At 53.3% G+C, this 27,737-nt stretch overlaps 2 protein-coding genes across 9 annotated transcripts in view; one reads left to right on the top strand and one right to left on the bottom strand.

The window, feature by feature from the left end:
• The window catches only part of ATG7 (autophagy related 7), a 268,195-nt gene extending 265,310 nt beyond the window's left edge, over positions 1–2,885 (top strand). For all 5 annotated transcript variants that reach the window (XM_050781456.1, XM_050781457.1, XM_050781459.1 and 2 more), the window contains one exon: positions 2,615–2,885. In XM_050781456.1, the coding sequence (XP_050637413.1) occupies positions 2,615–2,647 (33 nt within the window). In that variant the 3' untranslated portion in view covers positions 2,648–2,885. The remainder of the gene's footprint in view (positions 1–2,614) is intronic.
• Positions 2,886–3,927: 1,042 nt separating this feature from the next.
• The window catches only part of VGLL4 (vestigial like family member 4), a 162,920-nt gene continuing 139,110 nt past the window's right edge, over positions 3,928–27,737 (bottom strand). For all 4 annotated transcript variants that reach the window (XM_050781505.1, XM_050781506.1, XM_050781504.1 and 1 more), the window contains 3 exons: positions 12,565–12,787; positions 7,180–7,303; positions 3,928–6,688 (listed from right to left, as the gene is read on the bottom strand). In XM_050781505.1, coding sequence (XP_050637462.1) covers positions 6,417–6,688; positions 7,180–7,303; positions 12,565–12,787 — 619 coding nt within the window. In that variant the 3' untranslated portion in view covers positions 3,928–6,416. The remainder of the gene's footprint in view (positions 6,689–7,179; positions 7,304–12,564; positions 12,788–27,737) is intronic.

Consider the following 27,737-nt stretch of genomic DNA (forward strand, 5'->3'; position numbering starts at 1 on the left):
ATTGGGGTTTCCAGGTGTACTTTGATATTAAACACAAAAAAATCATTTGTCTTTTCCTTAGGGTTGAACGTTTTTTAAAGGTTTGTATTACATACTGCCAAATCTTTTTAAAAATATGGTACCAATTTATACTTCTCTTGTGGCAGTGTTTTGCCATACCCTTGTCAGCACTCAGTATTGATATTTTTAAAAACCTGACAGTTGCCTATGATCTTCATTAAGAGGACATTCACCGTGCCCTTCTCCACACCAGGTGCCCTGCCAAGGACACAGCTGTGGTGAGGACACAGTGGGGAGTCTGCAGATCCCAGCCCCCAGTCCCACTCCAGTTCCCCTCCAGTCCCCATCCCATCCCATCCCCACAAGTCTGTGTTCTAGTTGTTTCTTGAGGTTTCCAATGAAGATGGCTGCTGCCCTCTGAGCCCAGCCAATGGGACAAGGCCAGCAGAGAGCCCGTCCCTGCCCCCGAGATTCGCTCTGGAAAATCCCCGAGTGGTTATGTAAAATGCATTGCTCCCTGCCCCCCGCCTCAGTAGAACCGTGTCACAATAAGCCTTCCAGGTGTCTCGCGGGATCCCCTGCACAGCTCGGGCACTGCCAGCAGCCGCGGCCCCTCGAGCGCTGAATATGTCCAGGAGCAAGGGGTCAGCCAGGCGCCTTCCAGGGCCAGTCCCAGGCCACCCAGTCCTGGTGTGGCTGAGCACGTATGCCTCTTCCCCATAGCTAAAAACCTGGTAACATGGATGACAAAATGGGTAACACCTCCCTGAAAGTTTCTGCTTTCCTATAAAGCCTAGTCCCGGCCCCAGCCCCGGCCCGAGTCCTCAGGAACAGAACAACCCCAACCACCCGTTTGCAGAGGGCACTGCTGTTTGGCACTGACCCTGCCCTGCCCAGGCTGGCAGCCCTCCAAGGAGGCTGGGCAGGAGGTCCCGGAGGACACGGCCCACAAGGCTCACCCTTTTCATTCTCCATCTTGCCCCATCACCCCCCACCTTGGCGTCCTCCTCCAGGCAGCCTGCCCAGCCCTTTTCCATACACCCCTGTTCCCAGCACTGAAGCTTGCTTGTAGTGTGATCTCAGGCCAATTGCCTTACCTCTCCGGGCTTGTTTCCATCTTCACCTCACAGATAGATGTGAGGAGTGAAAGGGGGAGTATTTGCAGCAGGTCTACACAGTGCGTGGCACAAAGCGGGCTCCAGGAATGTGTGTTCACTGAATAGGAGAGTGAAAGAACGGATGGATTGCGCTGGCAAACCCTCCAGGGGCTGTTCTTCCACTCAGACCATCAGAACCCAGAGATCAGATCCAGGGGCTCCTAAATGCAACCTTTGTTAGAAACACAGCCCCCCCGCCCTGCACTGCTCAGTCCCACCCTAGGGGAGTTTTCAGCCGCACTGAGGATGAGCTCGGTGGGGACCTGACCCAGAGAAAGGGACATTTGGTCACTGGACTCCAGACCGGCCCATCCACAGCCTGGCTGGGCCGGCATCTAGGCCTCGCTTGGCAATCCCCTCCCGAGAGCTCAGATAGTTTGGCCTCAGGGGAGACGGGGGAAGTGAGAGGGCTGCCTCCCCTCAGCCTGGGAGCTGGGTCCTCAGGAGAGGGAAATTTCCTTCTATTTATTTTCGACGTCCTTGACTTTGAAAGCCAAGCTGGTGTTGATATTTACCTTGGCCAGGCCTCCCGTCTCCCCGGGCCAGCCTCGTGTAAACATGCTGTTCCTTCTCTCAGCTCTACTAGCACTGAGGTGGCCTTTTGCAACCAGTTCTAGGAATTTTGAAAGTCTGAAGGCGTAGCTTCAGGGACTGGCCCTCCAGGGAGCCCAGGGTGCCAGGGACCCTGAGACCTGCTGTGCTGGCCTTGGGCTCTCTCCCTGGGGGTTCACGCCAAGGACTGCAGGGAATGAATGGGCCTGGGCGCATGCGGGCAGGGTGTCTCTTGCTGGGTCCCTCAGTTCTCCACACAGCCACACTGGGGCCTCCCGCTCCCCAGGTTCACTGCGAGGCTCAGACTCGTTGAGGGATTGTGGCAGGATCTGGCGGTCTCTACTGTCCTGCTCCAGGCCACCTCCACGCTGGCTGGTGGGGAGGGCTTGCTCTTCAGCTCTCTAGTGTGAGTTGGGAGTGTCGGCAGCTGGACTACAGTTAGAGGGAATGTGGAACAGGCACCCAGGGTGCAGCCTCCTGAGGCAGCACGTGCCCACGCCAGAATCCCTGCCCTCAGGGAGCTTGCCTGCCAGCGGGCAGGTGGACCGCAAGGAAAACAAGCTGGCTTGGGGTGGGGTTAAGTGCTGCAGAAGCCAGGATGAGCAGAGGCTGGCTGGGTCAGGGACAGGCCCCCGAGGTGGATGTGCAGGAGGTGAGCAGAGGACATCCCCAGTGCAAATCCCAGCCCTCCACTGTTGGTTCCACCAGGTGGTTCACGCACTAGTGACGCCTTGGCAAGTCTGAGATTTGGTGTCCTTGTACAGAAATGGGGTGGCAGTCCCTCAGAGACAACGGAGTGGTTCTGCAGGTGGGAGCTGCCATGACCACTGCGGTTTTAAAGCATCTGTGTGCCTACCACCAGGCAGTGGGACATCTTGGCTGAGCCTCTCCCCTTCTCCACGCAGATCTGGGACATGAGCGACGATGAGACCATCTGAGATGGCCCCGCTGTGAGGCTGACTTCTCCCCGGCCGCCTGCTGAGGAGCTCTCCATCACCAGAGCAGGACTGCGGACCCCAGGCTTGGTGATTCTGGTCCCCTCCTCTCCATACCCTGAGGACTGGGACCCCCTCCGCTGCCCAGGAGCGGCCATGTTCAACGTTGCTCGGGATTCACGATGCCACCAGTTCAGAGCTGAATAATAACCTTGGCTTCGGCCTTGTTATCGACCTGGGACTTGGTCCTCTGCAGTTTTTATTTCTTGTGACAGTGTCTGATAGCCGTCCCTCAGGATCCTTTCCCCTTGGCCCTCAGGGGGTGGCCCAACACAGACCAAATGGGGAGGTGAGCAACCAGCTCCTGTCCAGAGCCACTGTGGGAGGTGGTGCCCTCATCCCCAGGATGCCCTGCCAGCCCCACTGCAGGCTTCTCCTGTGAGGGCCCTGGGCATGGCTGAGGGTGGGGCCCTGTGAGCACACTGCAGCCTGGCCCTGGTGGAGCGGGAGGAGGAGAGCCAAGCTGGGTGCGAGACTAAAGGGCCCACATGATCCACTGACCCCCGATTTCCACCACCGACAGAGTGTGCCGCCCAGACATGGCTTTCCTGCCTCCCGGCCTGTCCTCCGCTGTGGGCATAGCATCTGTGCCTGCCTGCCTGCCTGCCTGCTTGAGGGAAAGGAGTTTCTGTTGCTGCCTTGAGCTGGGGGAAGAGCCCGGGGCAGATCCTGGCAGCTGCCTGGTGAGGTGGAGTCCTCCCTGCCTTTATGAGCACGCCAGGCCCAGAAAGGCAAAGCCTGGGCTGCCTTCCTGGCCCAGCTGAGGGGAGGGGTCAGACAGCGGTAACTCAGGCCAGAGCTGGTGTTCCTCTTTCTTCTGGGTGTGTGCAGCTGTGAGGCCCCAAGAGCAGGGGTTGGAAACCCAGGAGAGGCCACGGCCTGGGTACCTCTGACCACCCTGCCCCATGTAGAAGGCATCATCCCTGGAATGCTGTAGGAACCAGAGGCACTCTTCCTGCTATTTTATTCTTTCAGCTTTCGTCTTAGGCCCAAAAGCAAAGTGAAAATTTGAGTCTGGGCTGACCCTTAACAACAGCAGGATTTAGTAGGGTAGATTTCAAATGAGGCGTCTCCCAAAGTAGCCAGTCCAAGTTCCGGTGGCTGTCGTTCAGCTCATGGGGGCTTCATGGGGACACAGCCGGCACAGGTGCAGGGCCCAAGTCCGCCCACCCAGCCTGGCGCTGAAACTCACTCGGGGGCTGAAGAGCCACACGTACACTATGTGGTTTAAGAGCACTTTATTATTGTTCTTAAGGCTACTTTTAAGTACAAAAAAAAGATGGCCTGCCAAACCTTTTTTTCTTCTTCCAGGAAAAACAGGCCACAGAGAATGGTATATTACAGATTTACACACGGAGAGACGCTCAGAGCGCACTGCAGGCGGCGTGGCTCTGGCAAGAACTTCACGGAGCCCTTCTTAGAGCGGGGAAGGGGGCTCTTTCTCAGTGAAATGTTTGGTTTTCTGCTGCCCCCTCTGCCCAAGGCCCCCTCCAGGGTACTGCCTATCCCAGATAGGTCAGTGCACCAGGGGACCGGCCACCAGCACCGCCGACCCTCCCAGAGTGACGCCCTTGTTCACTGACAGAGAGACCTGTCCCAGGAGTGTCCTCCACCGAGCCGGTCAGCAGTGGGTTGTTTTCCTGTTACGACGCTCAGTAGCCTGTAGCAATAACAAACTAGTGGCTATGAATGCAGATGCAGTGTTCTCATAGAATAACTGTGTTCCTGCACTTTTACAGACAAATCTACGACAAAAAAAAAGATCAACTTTTTTTTTTCCCAAACAACAACAAAAAATGAATGATTACAATAGGAAAGGGAAAAATTAAATAGCTACATATCATTAACAAATTAATGTTCTTCCAAAAATACCTACAAATTTCTCTGTACATTCTTTACGCACAGCGTAATGATGGTCTTAAAATTACCTATATAAAAAAAGTGTTCTCAACGATTTTTCCTACAGAAAATATAGGGGCCTGAATGCCAAAGCTTGGAAGCCCAGTAGAGTGGGAGTGAAATGTGTGCGGGGCAAGGAGAAGGGCTTTTCTTTCCTCCACTTTTCAAAGGCCTGCAGCCACCCTGTGACTATAAGAGCCAGTCCTCCGACCTTTTCACCCAGTGCCAATTTCCAAAATTCAACAGCCAAACTGTAAAACCAGAGGTCGTGCAGTGTGCAGAGTCCACAAAGCCTTGCAGGTGAGGTGACCACACCCATGTCACCCGGTCAGGTGCCATCGTCGTGAGCCTCTGCTGGGCCAGGCGGAACACAGCACACCCCAGGCGGAGGGGACAGAAACGCTCATTGACCAAAAAGGAGCAGCTGTGACCTCCACAGCTGTGTCTGTCATGCTTGCTTCATCTAATTTCTAGTTAGTAGCTATTAATATAGCAAATAATAAAATGCAGTAATAACAGTATAAAGTCAGAGGAATGTATACTGCCTTGGCCCCAGCGTACGAGGAAGCGTATAAAACACCGTATCACAGATTGTCAGTAATCTGCTGTTCAGCCAAGAGAGTTCAAAGGGAGCAGTTTCTGCATGTAGGGAAGCTGGAAGACACAAACCCCACCTCCCCTGGGAGCTTGTAACAAAGCAGACGGGGATGCAAAAATGCTGTCAGCCGGCAGCAAAACTCCAGCATCCCACACCGCAGCTGACCCACTGCTCATCACGAGGGCCTGCCAGGAGCTGGCCTCCCGCACTGCTTGTGAGTAAAGTGAATATCAAATACAAATCTTAGAGTACAACTGTACCAGCAGTAAGTATATCTAGGACTGTAACTGACAAAAATAAACTAATTCTGAAAAGAAGATAGTAAGTATTAAGGTTTTTGTTTACTGTCTATATAATTAATAGAAACCAGCTATTTTTTCTCCATTAAAACATGCATCACGTTTAAAGCACTATGGAATCCTCCAACCTCAGCTCTAGTCTAACAAACTGCAGTGTTCAGAGAAGGTAAAATGCCCGTGATTGGTAGAGTCTGCAGTCCAGTTGCAAGCACCTGAAATCTAGAGAGAGAAAGACCTATAACCTGTATGAGACTTCCCCTTCCAAAGCTGTATTGTCTAGATTAAAAAAAAAACAGTAACAACAACAAACACACAAATGGTCAGAAATGTCATCCTTAAACCCTTTGTTTTTCAGCAGTTTGCCCTCAGAGTTCTGGCATCACACATAAAGTTGTCAGGCAACTTTAGTCCTCCTCCAATAGTGCAAATCAGACACGACAGTTCTCTTCAAGTATACACACGCACACACACGGACCGAACCAAACACGCCGTGGAAGCTGAGCCACACACACCCCGGTCTCAAGAAGCAAAGGAAAAAGCACAAAGCGTCTGAGTCACCAATTCATCATGGCTTGTGACTGAGAAAGCGCTGTGGAGTCCTGGCCCCGTCGGGGCGGCAGACCTGCATCAGAGGTTTCTTTGGTAACTGAGGCAGGAAGTAAGGATGCTACATTAGACAGATGTTCCACACGTAGTTCCTGCTATCATGTTTGAGGGCCCCCTTGTACGGATACCAAGCAAGTACAAAAACAGAACAAAAATCCCAACAACATGGTTTTTGCGAATAAACCATCCCTTCCCTTCCCCCCACCCCACCCCCATGATTTTTTTTTTTTTTTTTTTTTTTTAAAGTACTGACTGTTCAAAGCTCAGGCAAACCATGCAGATCCACGTGTTGTTGGAGGAGGCACTCCCTTCAGGAGACCACAGACGGGGAGTGACTGTGGCTGACCATGTGGGCAGAGGGGCTGGCGGACTGGCCCCTGCGAGAGGCGGACTCAGGGCTGCTGGACGCTCCGTCCTTGGCCGCTTTGATCTGGAGCCACGTGTCACCCAGAGCTTTGGCAAAGTGGTCGTCCACGGAGCCCGTGATGGACACAGAGTTGGGTGCTGGCTCGGGCTCCTTGTAATTCTTGCCCAGGCTCCTACGGAAATGCTCCTCCACCACGGGGTCACAGGTGGTGGCGGCTGCAGGCAAGCAGGAAGGCAGTCAGACACAGGTGGCCGCAGACAGGCACGGGTGCAGTCCCCTCCCTCGGGCAGCCCAGAGCTGGACTGGCTGCCACAGTCAGTGTGGGCTCTGCAAACAGAACCCACCTCCCCCGGCTAAGTCAGGCGCTTGGGCAGGTCACTCCTCTGTAAAATGGTGATGTACCAACTGCACTGGGCCAGAGTCCAAGTTCAGAAAGAGAACGTGGCATTCAATTTAACAGTAGCTGCTGCCCTCCCTGAACTAGGGCGTGAGATCCTGGAATTGAGGGGGGCAGCGTGTTTCTCATGCCCTTCCCACCCAAGCCACACACAACGCTAGGTGCACACTGGACGTGCTCAAAAAATACTTTTTCAACCTCAGCAATAGATGGGCTCAGGGGCGAGGGGTTTCAACCAACAGCATGACAGAGAAGGGCTCTGCTGCTACTAGCACAGCTGTGACAGGTGAGGAGGCCCGGGACACTCACCGCTTGCTGGCCTCCGGTAGCTGGCAGGCCCGGGCGCGGCACAGCCGCTGTGCGCGATGGGGCAGTGCGAGAGGTTGCAGTTGCGGGCGCCAGCCGAGGCACAGGTGATCACGGAGGGCCGGTTCTGTGGGGAAGAGGGGTGTCAGTGTGTGGAGACCCGCCTCAGTACCGGGCACCGCCCCTGGGGCTCTCCCCAGCACCCTTCAGGCTCTGTTCTGGAGCCCTTCCTGACCCCGTGTGCCACCTCCCACTTCAACACTGGAGTCCTGTTGCTAAACACGGCCAATCCACAGAGTGAGTGCAGCTCCAAGGGTGTGTGTAGTGGCCCTTGGTCGTGGCTGTTTGGATCAGTGACAGTACAAAGGACAAAAGCTCAACTGTTGAGTTGGTCTGTCCCCCTCTCAAATCTGTTGAGACAAACACCGAGCATCCTGTGGAGGGCAGAGGGTTGCAGGAGGGACCTCACTTCTCCCGGTAACGTCCCCAGAGCCCTTCCCATTGTGTCCACTGAGCCGCGGGTGTGCCTGGAGCCATCCAGGACACTTCAATACATGGCAATTAACTGGAAGCATTTTGCTGGAGCCAAAGCCAGCTCGAGTTGGCTTCAGTGATGACCTACAAATCAGGACAGAGAGGAAATGGAGGAAATACGCCTGAGTGTAGAACGGTACACGTCCCACCCCAGCCGGATCTGCCTTGCACACAGACTCACTCTCCTTCCCTGCCACTCCTACGCTGTCTGCCTGGCAGACTCCCCTTGTTCCTTCAAGCCCTGTTCGGATCTCTCTGTGAAGCCTTTCACTGGCTGCCCCCCGCTTCACTCCTGCTCCCCCAACCCACCAAGATTCAGCACGTGCATCGGTCTGTCCAGGTGCTCCTGTAAGACCACGCACACCAGGCAGTATGTCTGGCCCCCCAGCCTAGGTGCAGAACCTCGGACAGAAAATATGTGTGAACTAAACAGAACTTCCTCAGGTTCCCCCAGGAAAAGTATCTTGCAATATCCCTGAGGACAAGGTGGTGGAGTATGTGGGCTGAGTTCCAGGACAGCCAGTGAGGAGCTGGTTGAAATCACCCCACAGGGACCAAGGGTGACAGTAGTGTCAGCCAGAGGGATGCTGGGCTTTGTCCTTCCCAGCCAGCCCTTTCCATTCAAGTCAGAGCAATAGCTGGTATAAAGACACAAAAGGCTTGCCTGCCAGACCTTCTCATGATAGAAAGTGATTGGGAATGGCGAAAATGGATTCTAGGATGAAAATGTGGATCCACAAGGATGAACTGGGATTAAACATAAGGGGCTGTACTTGGGTCTAACAAGAAATGACACACACCAGGGTAGAGGGAGACGTGGCTTAGCAGCAGCAGACAAACCAAGAATTCAGGGTTTCTGAGTGGTGCAATACTTCCACAGTGGGACAGAGCTGCCCAGAGTTCATGTAGCCTCCGTGGTGTGCACAGGTGGCAGCGCAGAGAACCTGGGCAGGTGGAGCTGGGCTGAATGTCCACGCTCGTGCCTGTGGACAGGGCCTCAGGCGAGGGTCTTCACAGTGCTGAGCAGACAGGGTCGGAAAGGGGGTTGGGGACCGACAGATGGGGCCTGGAGCAGATCTCACACTGGCTGACCACAGAGGTCAAGCAGCAGCAAGAGAGCAAGATACCAAGACCTGGACATGCGCAGAGCCAGGAGGGAGGAGGGCCTGCCCCGTCCAGCTCTCAGTGAGATGGCCAGGCCCTTCCCAAGCCTGGCTGGACCCATGACCTTGGGCTCAAGGAGACCCCCCAGGATCCTCCCAATAAAACTCCCTTTTGTGCTCAGCCGGCTTGTGCTTTGCAGCGAGCATGTCCTGAGCCACGCAGATGTGGGCAACTGGGGAGACGTTTCAAGCACGGGGAGGGGAATCAAGGAAGAGGAAGAAATGAGCTCGCTGTCCAGCCTTTATGTCAGTCTATCCAAGGCAGGAAAGGCCATTTCAAAAGAGAGTCTCTAGCACGGGACCAGCAGGGCAGGCTGGCCAACTGGTATCAGAACACCTTTAGGGCATCTCCTGACCTGAGCTGCAGCGAATCACCTTAACCGGTCACCTGCAGATGCGAAGATGTTCAGTGTCTGGGTATCCTCTCCTCCTCCCCACAAGCCAGGCTGCAGGGTGGCCCGTGAGCCCTCCTGGGACTGGCTGCACCACCCCCCGGCCCCCGCTGGAGTCAGACACCTGGCCCTTGCCTCTGTGGTGGAGTGCAGGCCGGGACTCGTCCACCTAGAACAGGCCAGGCCTCCAGATGGTGAGCGTTTATGGGATCTCAAGGCTCCCCTGCCCCACGCCCTTATTTTCCAGATGGGGAAAATGAAGGCCAGAAACCCCCTGCTGGAAGTTACGCCGCAGATTTATGGCAGGGCCAGGATGAGCCTTGTCACTAACCCCTTCACCCGCTGCCCCACCCCCTGTGACTGTCCTCAGAGGCTGCCCTGGGGGAGACAGCACCCACCTGTCCTATCTGAAAGCAATCCCCAAGGCTGGCTGCACCAACACTTTTTTTTTTTTTTTTGAGACGAAGTCTCACTCTGTCGTCCAGGCTGGAGTGCGGTGACGCGATCTTGGCTCATTGCAAGCTCCGCCTTCCGGATTCAAGTGGTTCTGTCAGCCTCCCGAGCAGCTGGGATTACAGGCACCCACCACCACGCCTGGCTAATTTTTGTACTTTTAGTAAAGACAGGGTTTCACCATGTTGGCCAGGCCGGTCTCGAAATCCTGGCCTCAAGTGATCCGCCGCCTCGACCTCCCAAAGTGCTGGGATTACAGGTGTGAGCCACCGCGCCCGGCCCTCGATGTGCGAAGCTTAACCCCATCCTGCCTCTCCTCACTGGCTGCTGCCCAAGGCCACCCTCTTGGTGTCTGTCTATCCTGAGCTGCCATCACAAACATGAAATGGGGGGACGCTTTCTGCAGCCTCCCCATACATGCCCCTCAGGGAACTTTCCTGTCCCAAGTTCCCAGAGATCTGAGTCACATTTTCTGCCACACAGAGGAAGGTTTCCACCATGTCCACCCACAGGGCTGCAGCATGCATTCTGCCCGCCTGTGGACACAGAGCTTTGCTGTCACCCCAGGAAGCCCCCTCCCCACCACCATTCGCCTGGCTCTGAGCTACAGGATGACACCCAACAGACTCCCGGGAAGGGGCCTCGGAGCTGCTGGAGCACAGGCAACGTGGCTGCTTGGTGTCCTCAGCAGGGCGCTGAAGCCCAGCTGAGGTTCCAGTGCGTGGCCTCGGCCCCGCCACGCTGCCGCAGGAAGGAGCCCCACGAATGGCTACGACGTGAATGACATGTGCTGACAGCAGCCACGGCAAGGAGGGCAGGATTGACCCCCTCTTCCCCACCAAGCCCAGCCTGAAGTGACAGCTCCGGTCGGGCCACTGTGCCCTTCCCAGGAAAATGGGCAGCTTGGGGTGCCCCATGGTCCCTGGCTTTGTCCTTGCTCCAGGCCTGGATCCTTTAAGGACACAGCTGGGGAGCTGAGGTTCTCCCTCCTAGGAAAGCTGCTCAGGAGCCCCAAGGCACGAGGAGGGGCCCTCGCCACATGAACGGGCAGCAAGGCCCGTTCCAGGTTGGAGAGAGGGAGACAGGCTAAAGAAATCAGGCCACTCTGTTCAGCAGTTCCGTTTTTGCAAAGCAACTGTGACCGAAACCAACTGCAAGATTCTCAAGAGTCTTGGAGAGTCAAGGAAATCATCATCTAAGAAAACACTAAGCCCGTCAAGGGCCCACCCTGACCCTTCGGGCAGAGACAGCCCGCCAGGCTCACAGTTACATCCCCCAGGTCACCAAGGGCCAGAGGCTGGACGTGGGTGCTCTGAGATTACAGCTGAATCCTCCCCTCCATTCCCCTGTCCTTCAGGGACTCCCCAACAGCCGTGGCAATGGCCAGAGAGCCAGGTTCCACCTGCGCAGTTCAGGCCATGGCTCGTGGCATCATTACAATGCCTGCTGAGCTTCACAAAGCAGAAAGGTCCACTGCCCACCCCCGGAGGCAGGGAGCGGGTCCCTGTGGGTCGCACTGCCCACACGCCTCTGCTGCTGCCCAGGCGCACACTCCTCTCTTCTCACATCCATTTCCCCAACTAGACTGGGAGCTCCCTGTGGCCATGACAGTGTCCACACAACCACCTCTGGCTGCCCAGAGCTCCGCTCTGCAGAGGGCTGGGTAAATGGTGAGCACTAGTAAAACGCTGACATGAACAGCAGTGATAACCTGGCCCCAGGTTCCATCAGACACATCAGCGCTCTCTCCTCCAGACGAAAGCTGAGTGTGCTGAGAACGACGACTGCATCTTGCTGGACTGGCTTCTGGCACCCGCTGGCACACAATAGGGGTCTATGCCATTTTGTTAAATGAATGAATCAAACACAGGATTACAATGTCAGACTCCAAGGCAAGATGGGCAACTGTTCTCAGCTTCAGTGGGATTCCCAAGCACCAGAAGCACCTCTCCCAACTCCCAGGGCCTCCCCCACCCGCAGTTCCAACAGACCCCATCAGAGACGGACACCAGGCAGTGCTGCTTGAGGGAAGCCCCGGGGGTGCCGCAAGGACACGGAGGCTCTCGCAGTTGAATGCACGGAGCCTGGAGGCACCCCTCGGGGCACAGCACCCTCCCCTCTGTCAGTCTTAGTAAATGCTGACTAGTGACTAAGGAGCTGTTAGGTCGCAGTCCCCGGAGGTTCAGAGAGCTCCAGCAGCGATTCCAAGCCTTCTCAATGCTGCTGCCTTCCCCCACACACTTCCCCAGAAACCCCGTTTTTAAAAAGATTTGTTTCTACCAAGCAAACTGTGTTTATTATGTAATCATTTAATTTCCTATTTTCCTTTAATAGGAAAAACTCCCTACGTACCCATCATAGGCTTCTGACCAGCACGGGGGCTCACAACCCTGCGGCCATCAACTGTGCAGGACCCCAGCCCAAGGCAAAGCAGCCTGACATTTCCCTTCATCTGCGTGACCTTCTCAAGGAGAAACGGAGGACCCCCTTGAGGATGACGACATTGATCCTAAGAGAATCGGGCCTGCCACAGAAGACTGCTGAAGAAACGTCAGTACACCACCCTGTACTGTGGCAGGAGAGAGATGAAGCCCCAGCGACATGCACCTTGCCCAAGGCCACGAGTGCTAAGATGCGAGGCCCGGGCAGGTCTGGGCAGGAAGTAAAAGCAGAAGAGGACTCCTGTTCTGCTGTCCCTTGTCCCAAGTGCAGAACGGAGGCGAAGGGTGGCATCCTTTACCACCTCCCTCCCTCACCACCGCCCTCGGGGTCCTCTGCCCGGGGCTCTGCATCCAGCTCAGTCCCCCAGCCCCCGGACTCCCCTTGCCACCCTCTCAGAGGCCCACCTGCTGCCGCTCCCCCGGGGTCAGTGTGGGCGAGAGGCCGGCCGGCCTGCTGGCGTCCAGGCTGTTCTTGGTCAGTGCGAGGGGCTGCTCCAGGCCGAGGCTGGGGAGGGACGTGTACAGGTGGCTGCCGTGCAGGCTCATGGTGGGGGCCACGGCGCGTTCGATGGGGCTGCGGCTCCGCTCCCGGGGGTCTTTGCGGCAGTCGCCATTGGCAGTCTTGTTCCTGAAAAAGAGGAGTGAGCGTTCAGAGGGGGATCCCTGGCTTTTTCTGAAAGGCAAAGGGGACAGTGACTGTGTGCCAGGCACTCTGTGTTGCTTATTTAATTTTTTACCCTGAAGCTCAGGTCGTGTGGCTGGGCAGCATGAGGAGGAGCCGGCTACCAGCCCGGGTCAGCCTGACCCCAAAGCCCCTGGGTGCCGGGGAGGCTGCTGCCAGCGGAGTCCAAAGTCAGCTCCATGGAAGACGGAGCCCCCGACTCAGCCGCGTCCTCTGCCCGACTCTCTGTTCACTTCTACAATAATCTCCACCCCCTCGGAGCCTGGGGAGCTGGAGGCCAAGCTGGTTTGATAAGGACCTGCCATGTGGACAGGACGGGGACACTGACAATGATCCAGTCACCGGCTGTGTCCTACATGCCGGGCCTGGTCTAAGCCTCCATAGTACTGCTCAGCCCATCTTCCTAACAGCACCAAGCAGGCAATGCCCCCACCACCCCCTGTCCAGACGAGAACCCTGAGACACAGAGTGGTGGAATCATCAGCTCAGGCTCCTGGCTGACACGTGGTGACGTCTGCTCTGGTGCTGCCGGGACGCCGCAGGGAGCCAGCGCGCAGCTCGCTCATCCAGGACACACGAGCAAGAGTGACCTGCGTCCAGAAGGTCCATCACTAGCCCTGGCCATGTGCTGAGCTCTCAGGCGATGCCACGTGGAATCCAGGTGAGACAGTCAGCGCCGCCTCCATCCGATGTGTTAGTCCGAAGGCAGTGTTACATGTCGCATCTATCAGGCACTGGCCCCACACAGGTAAGGCGCGGCCAGCCCCCGTCCACCCTCCACACTTTATTCCAGGGGTCCCACAGTGGCATCTGCCTTGGGTCTTGCCTCTTGAATCCACCACATTCTCCGCTGACAGAGTAATCTTTTTCCATAACTAATGAGCTGGTCTTTTAAAGAAAAATGTGATGAATCATGATTTGAGTGAATTTTCTTTAAGAAATGCAAATTATTTTCAGAGTCTGCAAGTAGTCACCTGTCTTAACTAGCAGAAAAGCCTGGGCCTGCCCTGGTGAAGCAGCAGCCACAGCCCCCATCCCGGACTGGCTGAGTATGTTACACACACACACTGAAGATGTTACACACACACACTGAATGTTACACACACACACACACTGAAGATGTTACACACACACACTGAAGATGTTACACACACACACTGAAGATGTTACACACACACACACTGAATGTTACACACAATGTTACGCATGCACACAGAATGTTATACACTGAATACGTTACACACATGCACGCACACACTGAAGATGTTACATAAAGCACACACACTGTTACACACACATGCACGCACCACACACACACATGCATGTGACAGGCATACCTTTCTGAAACTGTCGATTAACTTCAGTTGTAAGAACACAGGGCCATCACATGCACCCTGTACCCTGACTCCCCGGATGGTGGCATCTTGTAAAAGTACAGTACAATATCACAACCAGGATAAGACAACTACCAACCTTATTCAGATTTCTTGTTTTGCCTGTATCCATCCCAGAGCAATCTCTTTATAAAGCAAATCCAACCACATCCAGCCCTTAGTTAATGTTTTTAGCAGCTCAGCATGGGCCTTGGTAGCCTCTGGGCCTGACCACCTTCCCATCCTCATCTCTGGCTCCAAGCCTCCAAATGTTGTGCTCCGTAGTTTCAACCGTCTACTTGCCGTTCCTCAAATAAGACCAGCCACTCTGCCTCTGTGGCCGTGTACAGGCGGCGCCGCTCTAGCCTCCCTCCTCCCCGTCCTGCACTGCCAACCACAGCTGCAGCGTGAAATCCCAAAGTGCCCCGTGCAAACCTTTAATATAGAACCCATCACCCACCGTCGATGATCTCTTCATCTGTGCACCTGCCCCTCCTCACATTACCTCGCCCCTCCTATCTCATTACCCTTGCTACCATGGGCACACAGAGACAGACTTAACAAGTGAATGAAGAGAAACAGTGCATGGGTGACTGGGTAAGAAAGGCAGGTATCGTGGAGTGGAACTGCGGATGGGCAGAATCATGGAGAGCTGGAGGGCTGAGGAGTCAACTGGAGGTGTGTTCAAGCCTTCAGATGGACTCTGCAGCCCAATCAGTGAGCTGTTAAGGGCTGAGCAGGAGCAGCACCAGAGGGGGCCTGAGTGCAGCCTCGGCTGTGATGTTGTGACGTCATTCTGTGCCATCTCTAGCAGGGGCACGTGCTCGGCTTGCCACTCAGTGCCCCGAGGCGTTCCGAGCCTCGGCGTCTCCATGTAACCATGTGGTCATAGTAAGATCCACCCAGAGGACTCTAAACGGGGGACAAACAGCACACAAACCAAAATCAGGGAGTGCCAAGAGGACCCAGTCAGCCCTAAACCAAAACAATCACAGCGGCGCGCTGCAGCCCTCAGTGAGCGCCAAGAGAACCCTGTCGGCCCTGAACCGAGTGTATTGATTATAGGGTGATTAGCTGTACAGGACCCAGTATTCGTTTATGGGTTTTTTTCTTTCCTTTTATTCTCTGGCTGATTATACAGAATGTCTTAAAAGCAATTAAGGAATAAACGTTCAGCCCATTAAGACAACCATGGAAGAGAATGTTCTGGCCAGAGCCTAGACAGTAGGTTCCATCAACGCCACACACATCCTGGCGATTTCCAGAACGTTAAAATACTAAAAACCTTAATACTGAAACCAGCCCGTCCATAATGTCGCTGTCCGTGGCAGTTCAGAAGACAGCACAGGTTTCTGCGATGAATGCCTCAAGGGTTACGATCCCAGACACCGACATCACCAGAGGATCTTCCACAGAACGAACATCAAGCCAAGCAGGCCTGAGATCCGCTGGCTTCTACCCTAAACGGGGCTTGGTTCCCGAATACTCAATTCATCCGTGTCGCCGCACATCCTCATCTGCAGTGTCCCGCTCCCTTCCAAATTCAGATAAAGACACAATTTCATTGTTAACGACATGAGTGAATGGCTTCTCTCCTCCTCACTGATACTTCCACGGGCCACTTCACGAAGTGCACAGACCTGGGGGCTCATGTCACGGATTCAGGAGCGCCTCAGACATGGTGTGCCTCTGAATTTAGACTTCCGTTCACTCAGCCAGTGCTAGCTGAGTCTCTGTTCTGTGGAGGTTACAGAAAGGAAGCCACAGCCCTGCCTTCTCACGGGCTTACAATCTAGCAGGGACAGAAAGGCCCGGGAGGGGCTGCAGCTCCCAAGTGACGGCTCTGGCTCCAGGCGAGGTCCGAGGATAAAGACAGAAGTCCAAGGATAAAGACACCCCCGGGTGGCAAGGAGGAGCAGCCTAAAGCTCAGGCCGCGTCTGCCCATGTCCAAAGCCAAGGTCGGGGCACATAAGGCATTGCCCACCCCTCGCACCTTATGTCCTAGGGGCACGGCACAGTCACGTGGAAGACTCAGCGGCGCATCAGGAAATCCAAGCATGACTTGGAGACCACATCACAGAGGAGAGGGGTGCCAGGGCCGCCAGCTGCCAGGGCAGAGGTAAGGACAGGGCAGCCCCGCACCTAAATCCACCATCTGTGCTCCCATAGCCCCACTGCGTGCCTACCCTACGCAGGGCAGCGGGGAGAAGGGGACTTCCAGGCGCACTAACCGGAAAGATGGTCCATGGAACACAGCACAGTGGGCACTACGGGTCAGACAAAGACGCTGAAAACAGCGAGAAAAGGCCCAGAGAACTGGCTGGTTAATTTTAGTAAAATTATACATTACTCACATTTCCAGCTCATTTTCCTGGTTCCCGGAGCTTCAAGACAGACATTGTTTTCTAGGCCCTGCTCCCCCCGGTGAATCACCTCCCAGCCACTGCTTCCCAGGCGTCATGTGCTCCCCAGGACGGCAGAAAACCACATGCATCATGCCCGGGAGATGGGAGTCACCTCTGCTCCTGGTCAGGACTGTGCCCGAGAGAGCCCACTGCATCCCCGCGAGCACCCGAAGGACTCCGACTGGCTCCGTGCCAGGCCCGTCAGAGCCGCTGAGGCTGCACGGCACCCGGCCTTGACCCGGGCCTCATCCCCATCCTAGGCAGGTACTTCCACTGCCAGCTGCCCACGGACAGAAAGATGGAAAGGGGGTGGGGGAAGAGAGGCCTACGACACTATCATCTAGGACAGAGTTTTCTGAGGACTGAAGGCCACATGCTCTCTAAGCTGAGAAACCAAGAATGTGTATCATATTTGGGGAAAAGTAAACCAGATTCCAAGCAGTGACACTGAAAGAATCCATCACGTGAAAAAAGTGCACTGCATGTTTGATACTCATTAAAATGAGTTTCCCGCCCTCCAACATTAAAATGAGCTTCCCGCCCTCCAACAAACACGCTCCAGGATGCTCAGCCCCCAGCCCCATCACCTGACGTTCTGAGCCTGCACTGCGCTTCATTCACCACGGACCGCCGCGAGCTACACTGATCTGAGTCTGAGTTCTTCTGCCTGAGGAGGGGGTATGGGTAGAAGATATTTTGACGATATATTCTGGGGTCCCCAAAGGCCCCTGGGCACCATACCATGGCAGGGCAGGTGCTCCCACCCGGTGACAGAGATGAGGCCCAGGGCAGCCTTGGGCCCTGGCCTCCCACAAAACACCATCCTGAGGCAGCAAAGCAGCCCATCCCTATGCCAGGCGGTGCCTGGCAGAAGCAGACTGAAGGCTGTGCAGAGACATCCCCCAAGTACCAGAGTCTAGCCGGAGACAGAGACTCGAAGGAGGGGCCAGCAGTGGGCCAGTGAGTGGGCCGGGACACAGCCCCATCTCCAGCCCTTTCGTCCTCTCCCTCCCACCGCAGCAGTTACAGGAGAATCTGACCTCTGAGAACTGGCAGGACAGCCGGATGCCCACACAGTCTTAACACATCATAATGAGGTTGCTGGCTGGGCATGGTGGCACGCACCTGTGGTCCCAGCTACCTGGAGGCTGAGGTGGGAGGATCGCTTGGGCCCAGGAGGTGGAGGCTACAGAGAGCCATGGTCACGCCACTGCACTTTAGCCTGGGTGACAGAGCAAGACCCTGTCTTTAAATAAGTAAGATTGCTAGCACATCTTTAATCTTAAAAAGCTTCCTCAGAAAACAGACTTAATGCCACTGAACGGTGCCCTTAAACCTGGTGAAAGTGGTCAGCTGTATGCTCTGCTAATTTACCACAACTTTTTAAATAATAAAATTTTACCTGAATACTATAGAAAGAACTTCCTCCCAACCTTTACCTGCTGCCCCCTGGGGTTTCTGTTGTGTACAGGGCAGGTCAGCCCATTCCAGTTTTACAGAAGAGATGGCCAAGGTGGAGAAGATGAAGGCTTTCCCCAGACAGACTGCCCACCACAGACACCAGCCCTGTGGCATGTCGTCACACCAGGACCACCAAGAGACTCTCCATCACCTCCCAGCTCCATCCCAAGCTTCCAGGAGGCCTTTCCCACTCACCAGCACCGTTTCCACCCACCTTCCCGCCCCAACTACAGAGCCGCAGGGAAGGAGCAGTGCGGAGATGCCGGCTGCCAAGGCCTGTCCCCAGACAGTCCCGCCTAGCTGGCTTTCTCAGTCAGTAAGCGCCTGAGGCACAGCTCCCAGGGGACCCTGATCCCTGGCTGGACCGTGCACTCCTGGGAGGGCTGACACTGCAGCCCCCATGTCCTAATCTCCTTGGCTCCACACGGGTGACCACATACCAGATGTTCTAATAACTGTCCATAGAGTAAATGAATCATTAAGGTTCACATAGTATGTATGAGTCCAGTTAACAGCATTTGTGGCAAATGACAAGGGAGTTAAGGAGATTTCGGAGAAAATGACTGGTGGAAAAGACTTTTCTCTGAAAAAGCAGAATTTAGGGAACATTTAAATGTTGGGCATAAACAGTGGTGAGATGTCTTCTCCCTTCAGTTCCTTCCTCCAACTTCTGTTGTCCTCCTCACCTCCTCCCTGCTTCTAAATGTCCCCCAAGGAACTCAGCACCGTGGCTTCTCTCCCCTTGTGAGTGGGAGAGTTCACTGCTTCCCAGCGAGCAACAAGGTGCCTGGGTGTGTCCCCGAGACATCCTGGTCAAGCCGCGTCACTCCTCTGTGCCAATTTTAGACGGGAAGCGGGGGAGGTGGTTGCAAAGGAAGGCCTGGGTGAGACGATGTTTGCAGAGGTGGCGGAGGCCGAGGCAGAGACACCCTCCTAGGTACAAATGGCAAGAAGTGTGTCGTGGGCAGGAAAAAGTTGGGAAGATACCAACATTCAGACTGTGCTGAAGACAGAGATGACCCTGGGGCTCCTGGCTTCAACAGCGGGGCCCACCCTCGCCAGCAGGGACAAGGGCAGAGACTGTCTCTACCTTCTATGCGTCAGCAACTACTGCCATAGCTTCACATTGTTTAATAACTGAGAAAAAGCCACCAAAAAGTCAAGGGAATCAAACGCGAGTGTGAATGCTGCCACAGCCAGCATGGCTGCCACAGCCGTCTGCCCACAGAACGTCTCTCCCATTAATTCTCCACAAAGAGGCCAGGCGCAGCGACTCATGCCTGTAATCCCAGCACTTTGGGAGGCCAAGGTAGGTGGACTGCGTAGGCCCAGGAGTTCGAGACCGGCCTGGGCAACATGGCGAAATCCCGTCTCCACAAAAAATATAAAAATTAGCTGGGCATGGTGGTAGGAGCCTGCAATCCCAGCTACTCGGGAGGATGGCTGGAGCCCGGGGGGAAGTTAAGGCTACAGTGAGCCATGACAGAGCCACTGCACTGCAGCCTGGGCAACAGGGTGAGCCCCTGCCTCAGAAAATAAAAATAAAATACTCCCCACAAAGGTAGTGTCCCTCTTTTGGCTGGTTCAGATTTCAGAAATCGACTCCATGGACCAGGCAACACAGGACTCATTTGCTCCATCTATCACGAGACAGCTGTGAGAAGCATATTGGCCGGGCACAGTGGCTCACACCTGTAATCCCACCACTTTGGGAGGATGAAGTTAGCAGATGGCTTTAGCCTAGGAATTCAAGACCAGCCTGGGAAACATGGCAAAACCCTGTCTCTACTAAAAATAGAAAAATTATCTGGGCGTGGTGTCACGTACCTGCGGCCCCAGCTACTCTGGAGGCTGAGGTGGGAGGATCACCTGAGCCCAGGAGGTGGAGGTTGCAGTGAGCTGAGATCTGCACCACTGTATTCCAGCCCAAGTGACAGAGTGAGACCCTGTCTCAGAAAAAGAGCTGGGGAATCTCTGAGTAAGTGATTGATGTTGACTATCTTTATTATCATCAGCTCTCATTTACTGAAGGACATGCCCAATCATATGCTAGGCCTTATCTTAGTAAATTCACTGCCCCACTGCAAAATAAGCATCATCTCCTTTTTACAAATAAATAAACTGAGCTTCAGAGAGGCTAAGTAACTTTTCAAAGTTTACAAAACTAGTACAAAAATTCCAATATATACTGGACTGGCTCCAAAGCCTTTCCATTTTCCAGGATAGAGGAAAATACAAAGACCTGTGTACCTACTACTCAGAACTAGCAAATGAAAATGCACTCTCATATTTGCTTTGGGCCTTTTCTTTCCTCTGGCCATGATGAAAGCAGCAGAACATGCAGACGCATGAGGTCCCTGCTGCAGGCCCTTCTCAGTCCCGTTCCCCTCTCTTCATCCCCATGGGCATCCTGTTTTGTATTTGGTGCCTCCTGCTACCTGGCTGTCGTCCTCTGGCCACCCGTGGATGTGTCTGGAAGCACACATCCGTAGCATGCTTCACACTCTAGCATGCCAGAACACCGTGTGTCTTGTACAATTGTGTCTTTCCCTCGTGTAGTCTTGGAGCGCTACCCATGTTCCAACAGAGACCTGGCTTATCCATGATATCTGCCTGCTCCGTGGTATTCCTCCATACAAATACACCACTGCATATGTACCCGTTCCTTTACTGACCCCCCAGTGCCTGGGCACTCTTTGGTTTTTTCCTTATGAAAATGGCCCCCACAGGTCAGGCGCAGTGGCTCACACCCGTAATCCAGCACTCTGGGAGGCTGAGGCAGGTGGATCACCTGAGGTCAGGAGTTTGAGACCAGCCTGACCAACATGGCAAAACCCTCTCTACTAAAAATACAAAAATTAGGGGGGCTTGGTGGTGGGCGCCTGTAATCCCAGCTACTCCAGAGGCTGAGGCAGGAGAATCACCTGAACCTGGATGCGGAGGCTGCAGTGAGCCAAGATTGAGCCATTGAACTCCAACCTAGGCAACACAGCAAGACTCCATCTCAAACAAACAAACAAACAAACAAAAAAACAACAAAAAAAAAAGAAGGGAGGGAGGGAAGGGAAGGGAGGGAAGGGGGGGAAGGGGGGAAGGGGGGGGGGAGGGGGGGGGAGGGGGAGGGGACGGGGATGGGACGGGGATGGGAGGGAAGGAGGGAGAGAGGAAGGAAGGAGGGAAGGAAGGAGGGAGGGAGGGAGGGAGGGAGGGAGGGAGGGAGGAAGGAAGGAAGGAAGGAAGGAAGGAAGGAAGGAAGGAAGGAAGGAAGGAAGGAAGGACGGACGGACGGACGGACGGACGGTAGTGCTTAAGTCCTCAGACATGTCTCCTGGTGCTGGGGACCAGGGCTTCTGACATTCTCTCAGGTCAGTATTTGCAGGTCATCCACCTTCGACTTCAACACATGTGACCAGAAACCTTCCCAAGGCGGCCATCCACTTTGGTGTCCCTCTGATGGCCGTGGCTGACCGCTGCTGCTGCTGTGTCCTCGGTGACATCCAGCCTTGGCAGCCTGTGGATTTCTGCCATTCTCCTGGCATGAAATCACTCCTTCTTGTTGCTTTAATTTGCATTTCTTCAGTTACCCCGGCAGTGGAGCATCTTTTCATACACTTGTTGACCATTCTACTTTATTTTGTGGATTGCCTTTAATTTCTGTAATGGGTTGAATTGTGTCCCCCTGAAAAGACACTGAAGTCCTAACCCCCTAGGTTCTCTGACTGTGAGCTTATTTGAAATAGGGTCTTTACCGAAGACCAAGTAAGCTGTGGTTATGAGGGTGTGCGCTAATCTAGTATGACTTGTGTCCTATTAGAAAACATGGGAAATCTGGATACAATGACAGACACATATGGCGGGAAGAAGATGTGAAGATATAAGAGCATCATCGACAAGCCATGGAACGCCAGAAGCCACCAGCAGCTGAGCGATAGGCCTGCACAGACGCTCCCCATAGCCCTCAGAAGGAGCCAGCCCTGCTGACACCTTGATCTCAGGCGTCCAGCCTCCAGGAACGGTGAGACAATACATTTTTGTTAAGCCACCCAGTTTGTGGCTCTGTGTTATGGCAGCCCTACCAAACTAATACAATTCCCCAGGCCGTACCCACCCGCTGCCTTGCTTTATATGGCTTTAGATATTTGCCACACCCATGTTTCTTCTGCTTTATCTATGATCAACCTGAAAGTTTTTCAAGATTCCTCTGGACATTTAAAGAGAGGTCCTGAGATCCACTGGGCCTCGGGCACCTGTCCTGTATGCCTGTTGTCCTGAGGCACTGCACAAGCACCACACAATGACAGTCCAAGCAGAGACCAGAGCTGGGGAGGCCAGGTCAGCCCAGACCTGCCAGTAAGAAGCTGAGGGTTCCAGAGGCTGGGAAGGGTAGGGAGAAGGTAGGGGCTGCGGAGATCTGCTAAAGGATACAAAATTACAGCCAGGAAGGAGGAGTAAGTTCCAGCACTATGGTCACCTAGACCACTGTAGGGTGACTGCAGTTAACAATAATACACTGCATAGTTTCAAACAACATCCACATATTGGATGTCCCCAGCACAAAAAAATGATAAATGTTTGATGATGAAGGCTAAGCACCCTGAGCTCATCACTCTACATGACACGTGTCAAAACTTCACTATGTACCCCATGAACATGTACAATTACTGTCAATTCAACAACAACAACAAATATATATATAAAGCTGGAGGGTTGGCTGCCCCCAAATCGGTTCAGGAAGCCAGGAGAAAGAGCTCCATCTTACATGTGCCTACATACAAGAGGGAGAAGCTTGTCAGCCGAGTTACCATCCAAAACCTTTTGGCTCGGCGGTGTTTGGGGAGGATGAAAGAATAAAGCTGCAGATCTTTTCATGACTCCTGCACTTCCTCCTCTCTTCTTCAACACTCGTGCCAACCCCCCACTCCCACTTTACACTGAGGGAAGTGGGTTGAGAGGTGGAGGGATCTGCCCAGGGCCATGTGGCTGGCAGGTGGCAGAGCAGGGACTCGGGTCCCTGGCACTGGCACTGCCGCCAGTGCCCGGAGGGTTCAAAAGCAGCTGGGGTCTGTGGTGCTGGAGGGAAGGTGGTCGCACTGAGTGTTGAGAGAGCAAATGGGTGTCCACTTCTGCTGCTCTCCTGTCAGTGTGGACTCTGTGGCTCTAACTGCGCCGAGGGTTTCCAGTCACGGTGCGCTCAAGAGTGACAGTCATTAAATCAGCATCGACAGCATCTCCACATACTCCAGCCTTCAAGCTTCTTCTGACTCCCTCCGGCAGCTCAGCCGGAATCTGCATCGTGTGTGAGGCTGCCCCTCTCTCACCTTGAGGCTGGAAAGAGCTCCGAGGGCAAAGTGGGTCCCTCCTTTCCTTGAGCACAATCAGTCCTCAGATCTGTGCAAGGGACGAAAGGCACTTGGGAAACCTGGCGGGTCCGGAAGCACAGTGCGCACTTACCCAGCGGCAGCCGCTTAAAGGAAGATCCCAGACACCCGAAATGTCAGCCTTAGCAGAGAAACTCTAAGTGATTTCAGTTAGAGACCTGTCGGAAATGCTGCTGCTGGTAGCCTCCATCTTTCCATTCTCCCTATGGTGGCCCAAAAAGCCAGGTGGCTGGTTTGGCTACAATGAGGCGTAAAGTCAGAGCAAACAGGTTCTGAGTGAGTTCGGGGCCAACCCCTGCAACTTTCCCATATCCAGTTCCAGCATTCAGAGACCCTCTTCGCCCGGGGATGTGTGCAGGCTTTCCAGACCGGGCGCCTCTAGAGAGGCAGGACTCACGGAAATGTTGGCCAGCAGCGTGGAGCACGTCCAGGTTGCCCACATCCTCAGGTCACGTTTCTGAATAGCTCAACTCTATGTAAACAAGGTACCAGTTTTCTTTAACCACAACTGTCTACACGTGTTTTCCATTATTAGCTTTAGTTTTTTAAGAAAAACTGACATTTGAGAAACAGGTCATGGCTGAGAACATGACCGGTGAAGCATCTCACCTGCCCCCACGTTAGCAACTGTTGCCAGGGAAGTAGTTGTGAGAGCATGGCCAGTAGTGGATGCCCACCTGCGCCCAGGACCCCCCGAACTTCATTCAGATGGGGCAGGAATCCATGTGCACGCTAAGCACTGTTTACAGGCAAAACAGATGTGTCCCACATTAGAGTTTTCAAATGAATGGAGATGTTGCTGAGATTAATAACATGGAAAATAATTTAAAATTCCTACTGCTGCTCATTTGTAGTTGTTTTTGTCATTATGTAATCTCTCAAGGAATATGTTAAAAATACAACCGCTATCGTATTTTTTGACATTAAACAGAATCCCTGTATCATAGAAGGGATGAAAACGCTCTGTCTTTCCTTCCTCACTGAGCTGCAGTGTCCGAGGTGGACAAAACCCTGGGAGAGACGACGGTCTCTGCACAGCAGCAGAGGCATCAGCATGTCGCCATCCTGCCTGGCCATCCTCCGGGGACTACTGGAGACAGCTGGGGCGAGGGCTAGAGGAGGAGTGAAGAAAAGGCATTTGACCACTAAGACCACCCAGTGCTAGTCGACCCAGACGTCCCGTTCTCCCTGCTGCTTCACTCCACCCCACACCCTCAATCTGACTCTGAGCTCCGCTGGAAAGGCCTTCCCTGTGCTGGAAAAGTGGAGGGCAGGACCCACGGCCTCCGACGCCCACCTCAGGAAGGCGGAGGATGGAGAGAGGGTCCATCCGCCAACTCAAGGTTAGCAGAGAAGACACCTTCCCTCTAGACACGCCTGGAGGGAACCAAACGGGAACAGTGATTGCTCGGTAGGCTGCTCAGAGGTGTCCGTAAGTCAGTGTCTAGAACAGTGCCTGGCACACACTATTTTATGAATGAGCCAACCAAATCTAAACAAATTCTCAGGAGAAACCAGCACCAGCAGGTTAGAGTCAGACAGAGGAACTCATGAAGCTGGGTGACCCAGGGCTGGGCCATCCATGGCCCTGGGGCTCCTGGAGAAACCCGAGGAGGACAGCCCCGGCCAGTGCCAACCCACTAGAAATGAGTAGTCTGAGGAGACCTTCCTCCGTTCCCTCTCTCCTTCTTCTGACTGGCACTGTCATCTTTCATAACTTCAAATTCTTTTGAAGGCTCACTCTTAGTTTTTACTCCATATTATGCAGCAAATTCCTGGAAAATTTTTTAAAACTGTTTACTGGCCAGGTGTGGTGGCTCATGCCTGTAATCCCAACACTTTGGGAGACTAAGGCGGGCGGATCACTTGAGGCCAGTTCAAGACCAGCCTGGCATGGTGAAACCCCGTCTCCAAACTGTCACCCACGGGGCACACTCCACAAGTGAACATCCATATTTAAGAGGGTCACACTCCAGAAGCAGCCTATGGAAATAGGGCACACAGGCAAGGACTCCCTCCCTTTAATTTATCGTGGCACGTTTCTGAACCAAAAACCAGGGCAGACAGTCTAACAAAAACTAACCTTCAACGTCAGGATTATTCCAAGACCTGCAGTCACCAGTACTATCCTTCCCTCAAAACAACCCAAGATGCCAACAGGCACTTCCACACCCATGTTGCACAGTGTGGCCGCATCAAAGTCTCCCATTCTTTTTTTCCCGTTATTTCAGCTTTGTGACCCCATACTGGCTAAAGACCAGACATGAATGAGTGCATGCAGGCATATCGGAGACAAATAATCAGACTTCCTTTCTGCGTCACGTGGTGTGTGTGGCAGTCTCCTCCTCCCCACACGCGGGTGCGTGGCCACAACTGCCTGAATGCCAGCTGCCTTCCCACGGTCCAGCCCTAAGGTTGGTAGGAACCAGTTTGAAATCATTTTGCGCACTTCTCCCTACTACAGGAAGACCTCTGGTTCAATAAATTCATTCGGCACTAAGTAAAAATTTTAAACCTGGTTTTCCTCTTAAAGTTACTGATCTACCCTGACTGAACTCAGAAACTCTGCCCAAAAAAAAAAAAAAAAAAAAAAAAAACTATTGAGCTAAATTATTACACACCCATTGAAAATTTGAGTATTGAGTATATGAAGTGATTAAATGCTCATCTAGTAGAAGATTTTGAGGCCTCTACTGTATATTCTTTAAAGTAACAATAGACCATAAGGGCCTTCCTTCCGAGAGCCAATCATGTCGTGTGTTAATTCGCAACATGAACTACCTCTCAGCACCCAGGTAGTCAGGGCTGTGCGCCATCTTTCCTCAACTAGGGGGAAAGGGTTGGCCAAGCTAATTTTCTAAAAAAAAGAAAAAAGAAAAAAAAAACCAGACTGCATTACAGAAATAAGATTTAAATTACTTAAAGAAAAAATTGTTTTCAGGACCTCCAGGTGCTTAGCAAGGCTACTGCTTTACTGACAATTGACACCCTAATGACAAATAAAGCAGAGTCCCCACGGGATGGGAAAAAACAGTACTGAGAGCCTATTTCATTGATCTGAGTTATAAAACTGCACTTCTTTTCAAATAGTCTCATCTTCAAATTCTGCAAACAATTCAGAACTAAGCTGTCTACTGAGCTTCACTGTAACATCCCTCACATCTAGATGCAATCCCCTGGCTATAAAATCATATTTCACCCAGAAGTGTTCGTCTGTGGAGTGTGCAGTGTGGAAGCCTGAAAAGAAAGTGGGGGAAGGGGGTTCAATCATTCCATTCATCACTGAAGTGGCATCTCTTCTCCCAAACTCCCGAGTTGATGATTCCAATAATGCCTCCGGAGAATTCAAAAGCACCCTCCCCCGGCACCCCAAGTTTCATGCACCTTTCCTTTGTGCGACGGCTTCCAATCCAGATGGTAATGGTGACTCTTACCTACTCTTTAAATTCAATTAAAATCACCACCCCCAGTGGTCATCACGCATCACATCTCTCTATTATTAGGCACCAAATACTGTATGCCTGGAGCTTGGTCTGCCCTCCAAGCTGCCTGACTCTCCTTCACAGCCTCAGTCACCCCAGGTGAGTATGGAATATAAAGGATTCACACACAATTGACTCATTAACGTTTATTCAGTTGACCTGAAGTTGATCATCACAGTTCTCAGTATTTTTTTTTTTACTATGGTAAAGTACTATATACATAAAATTCACCACTTTTCAGTGACAGTAAGTACACTGGTATGTTGTGCTGCCAACCACACCATCCGTCTCCAGAACTGTGTCCTCTTCCCAAACTCTGCACTCATTAAACACCCACCTCCCATTTCCTCCTCCTTGCAGCCCCTGGAACCACCATTCTATCTTCCAGGACTTTCACTGCTCTAGGAACCTCATGTCGGTGGAATCATCCAACATTTGTCTTTCCGTGACTGGCTTACACAAGCTCCATCTATGTGGTGGCACGGGTCCGGATCTCCTTCCTTTTTAAGGCTGAGTAATATTCCGCTGTCGTACAGACCACATGTGGTTTCTCCATTCGTCCGGTGAGGGACGCCTGGTGGTTTCCACCTTTTGGCTATTGTGAGTAATGCCGCTATGAACATGGGTGTGCAAGTGTCTGTTCAAGTCTCTGCTTTCAGTCATTTCGTGCGTATAAGTGGAACTGCTGCATTATATGATGATTCTGTTTAATTTTCAACACACCATTGGTAGTAAAGGAGGTGGGAAGTACAGGATGCATTTTTCATTTCACGTTTGGCCCTCTCTACTAGAGAAA

This window comes from Macaca thibetana, chromosome 2 (assembly GCF_024542745.1).
Source record: "Macaca thibetana thibetana isolate TM-01 chromosome 2, ASM2454274v1, whole genome shotgun sequence".
In the NCBI taxonomy this organism is placed as follows: Eukaryota; Metazoa; Chordata; class Mammalia; order Primates; family Cercopithecidae; genus Macaca; species Macaca thibetana.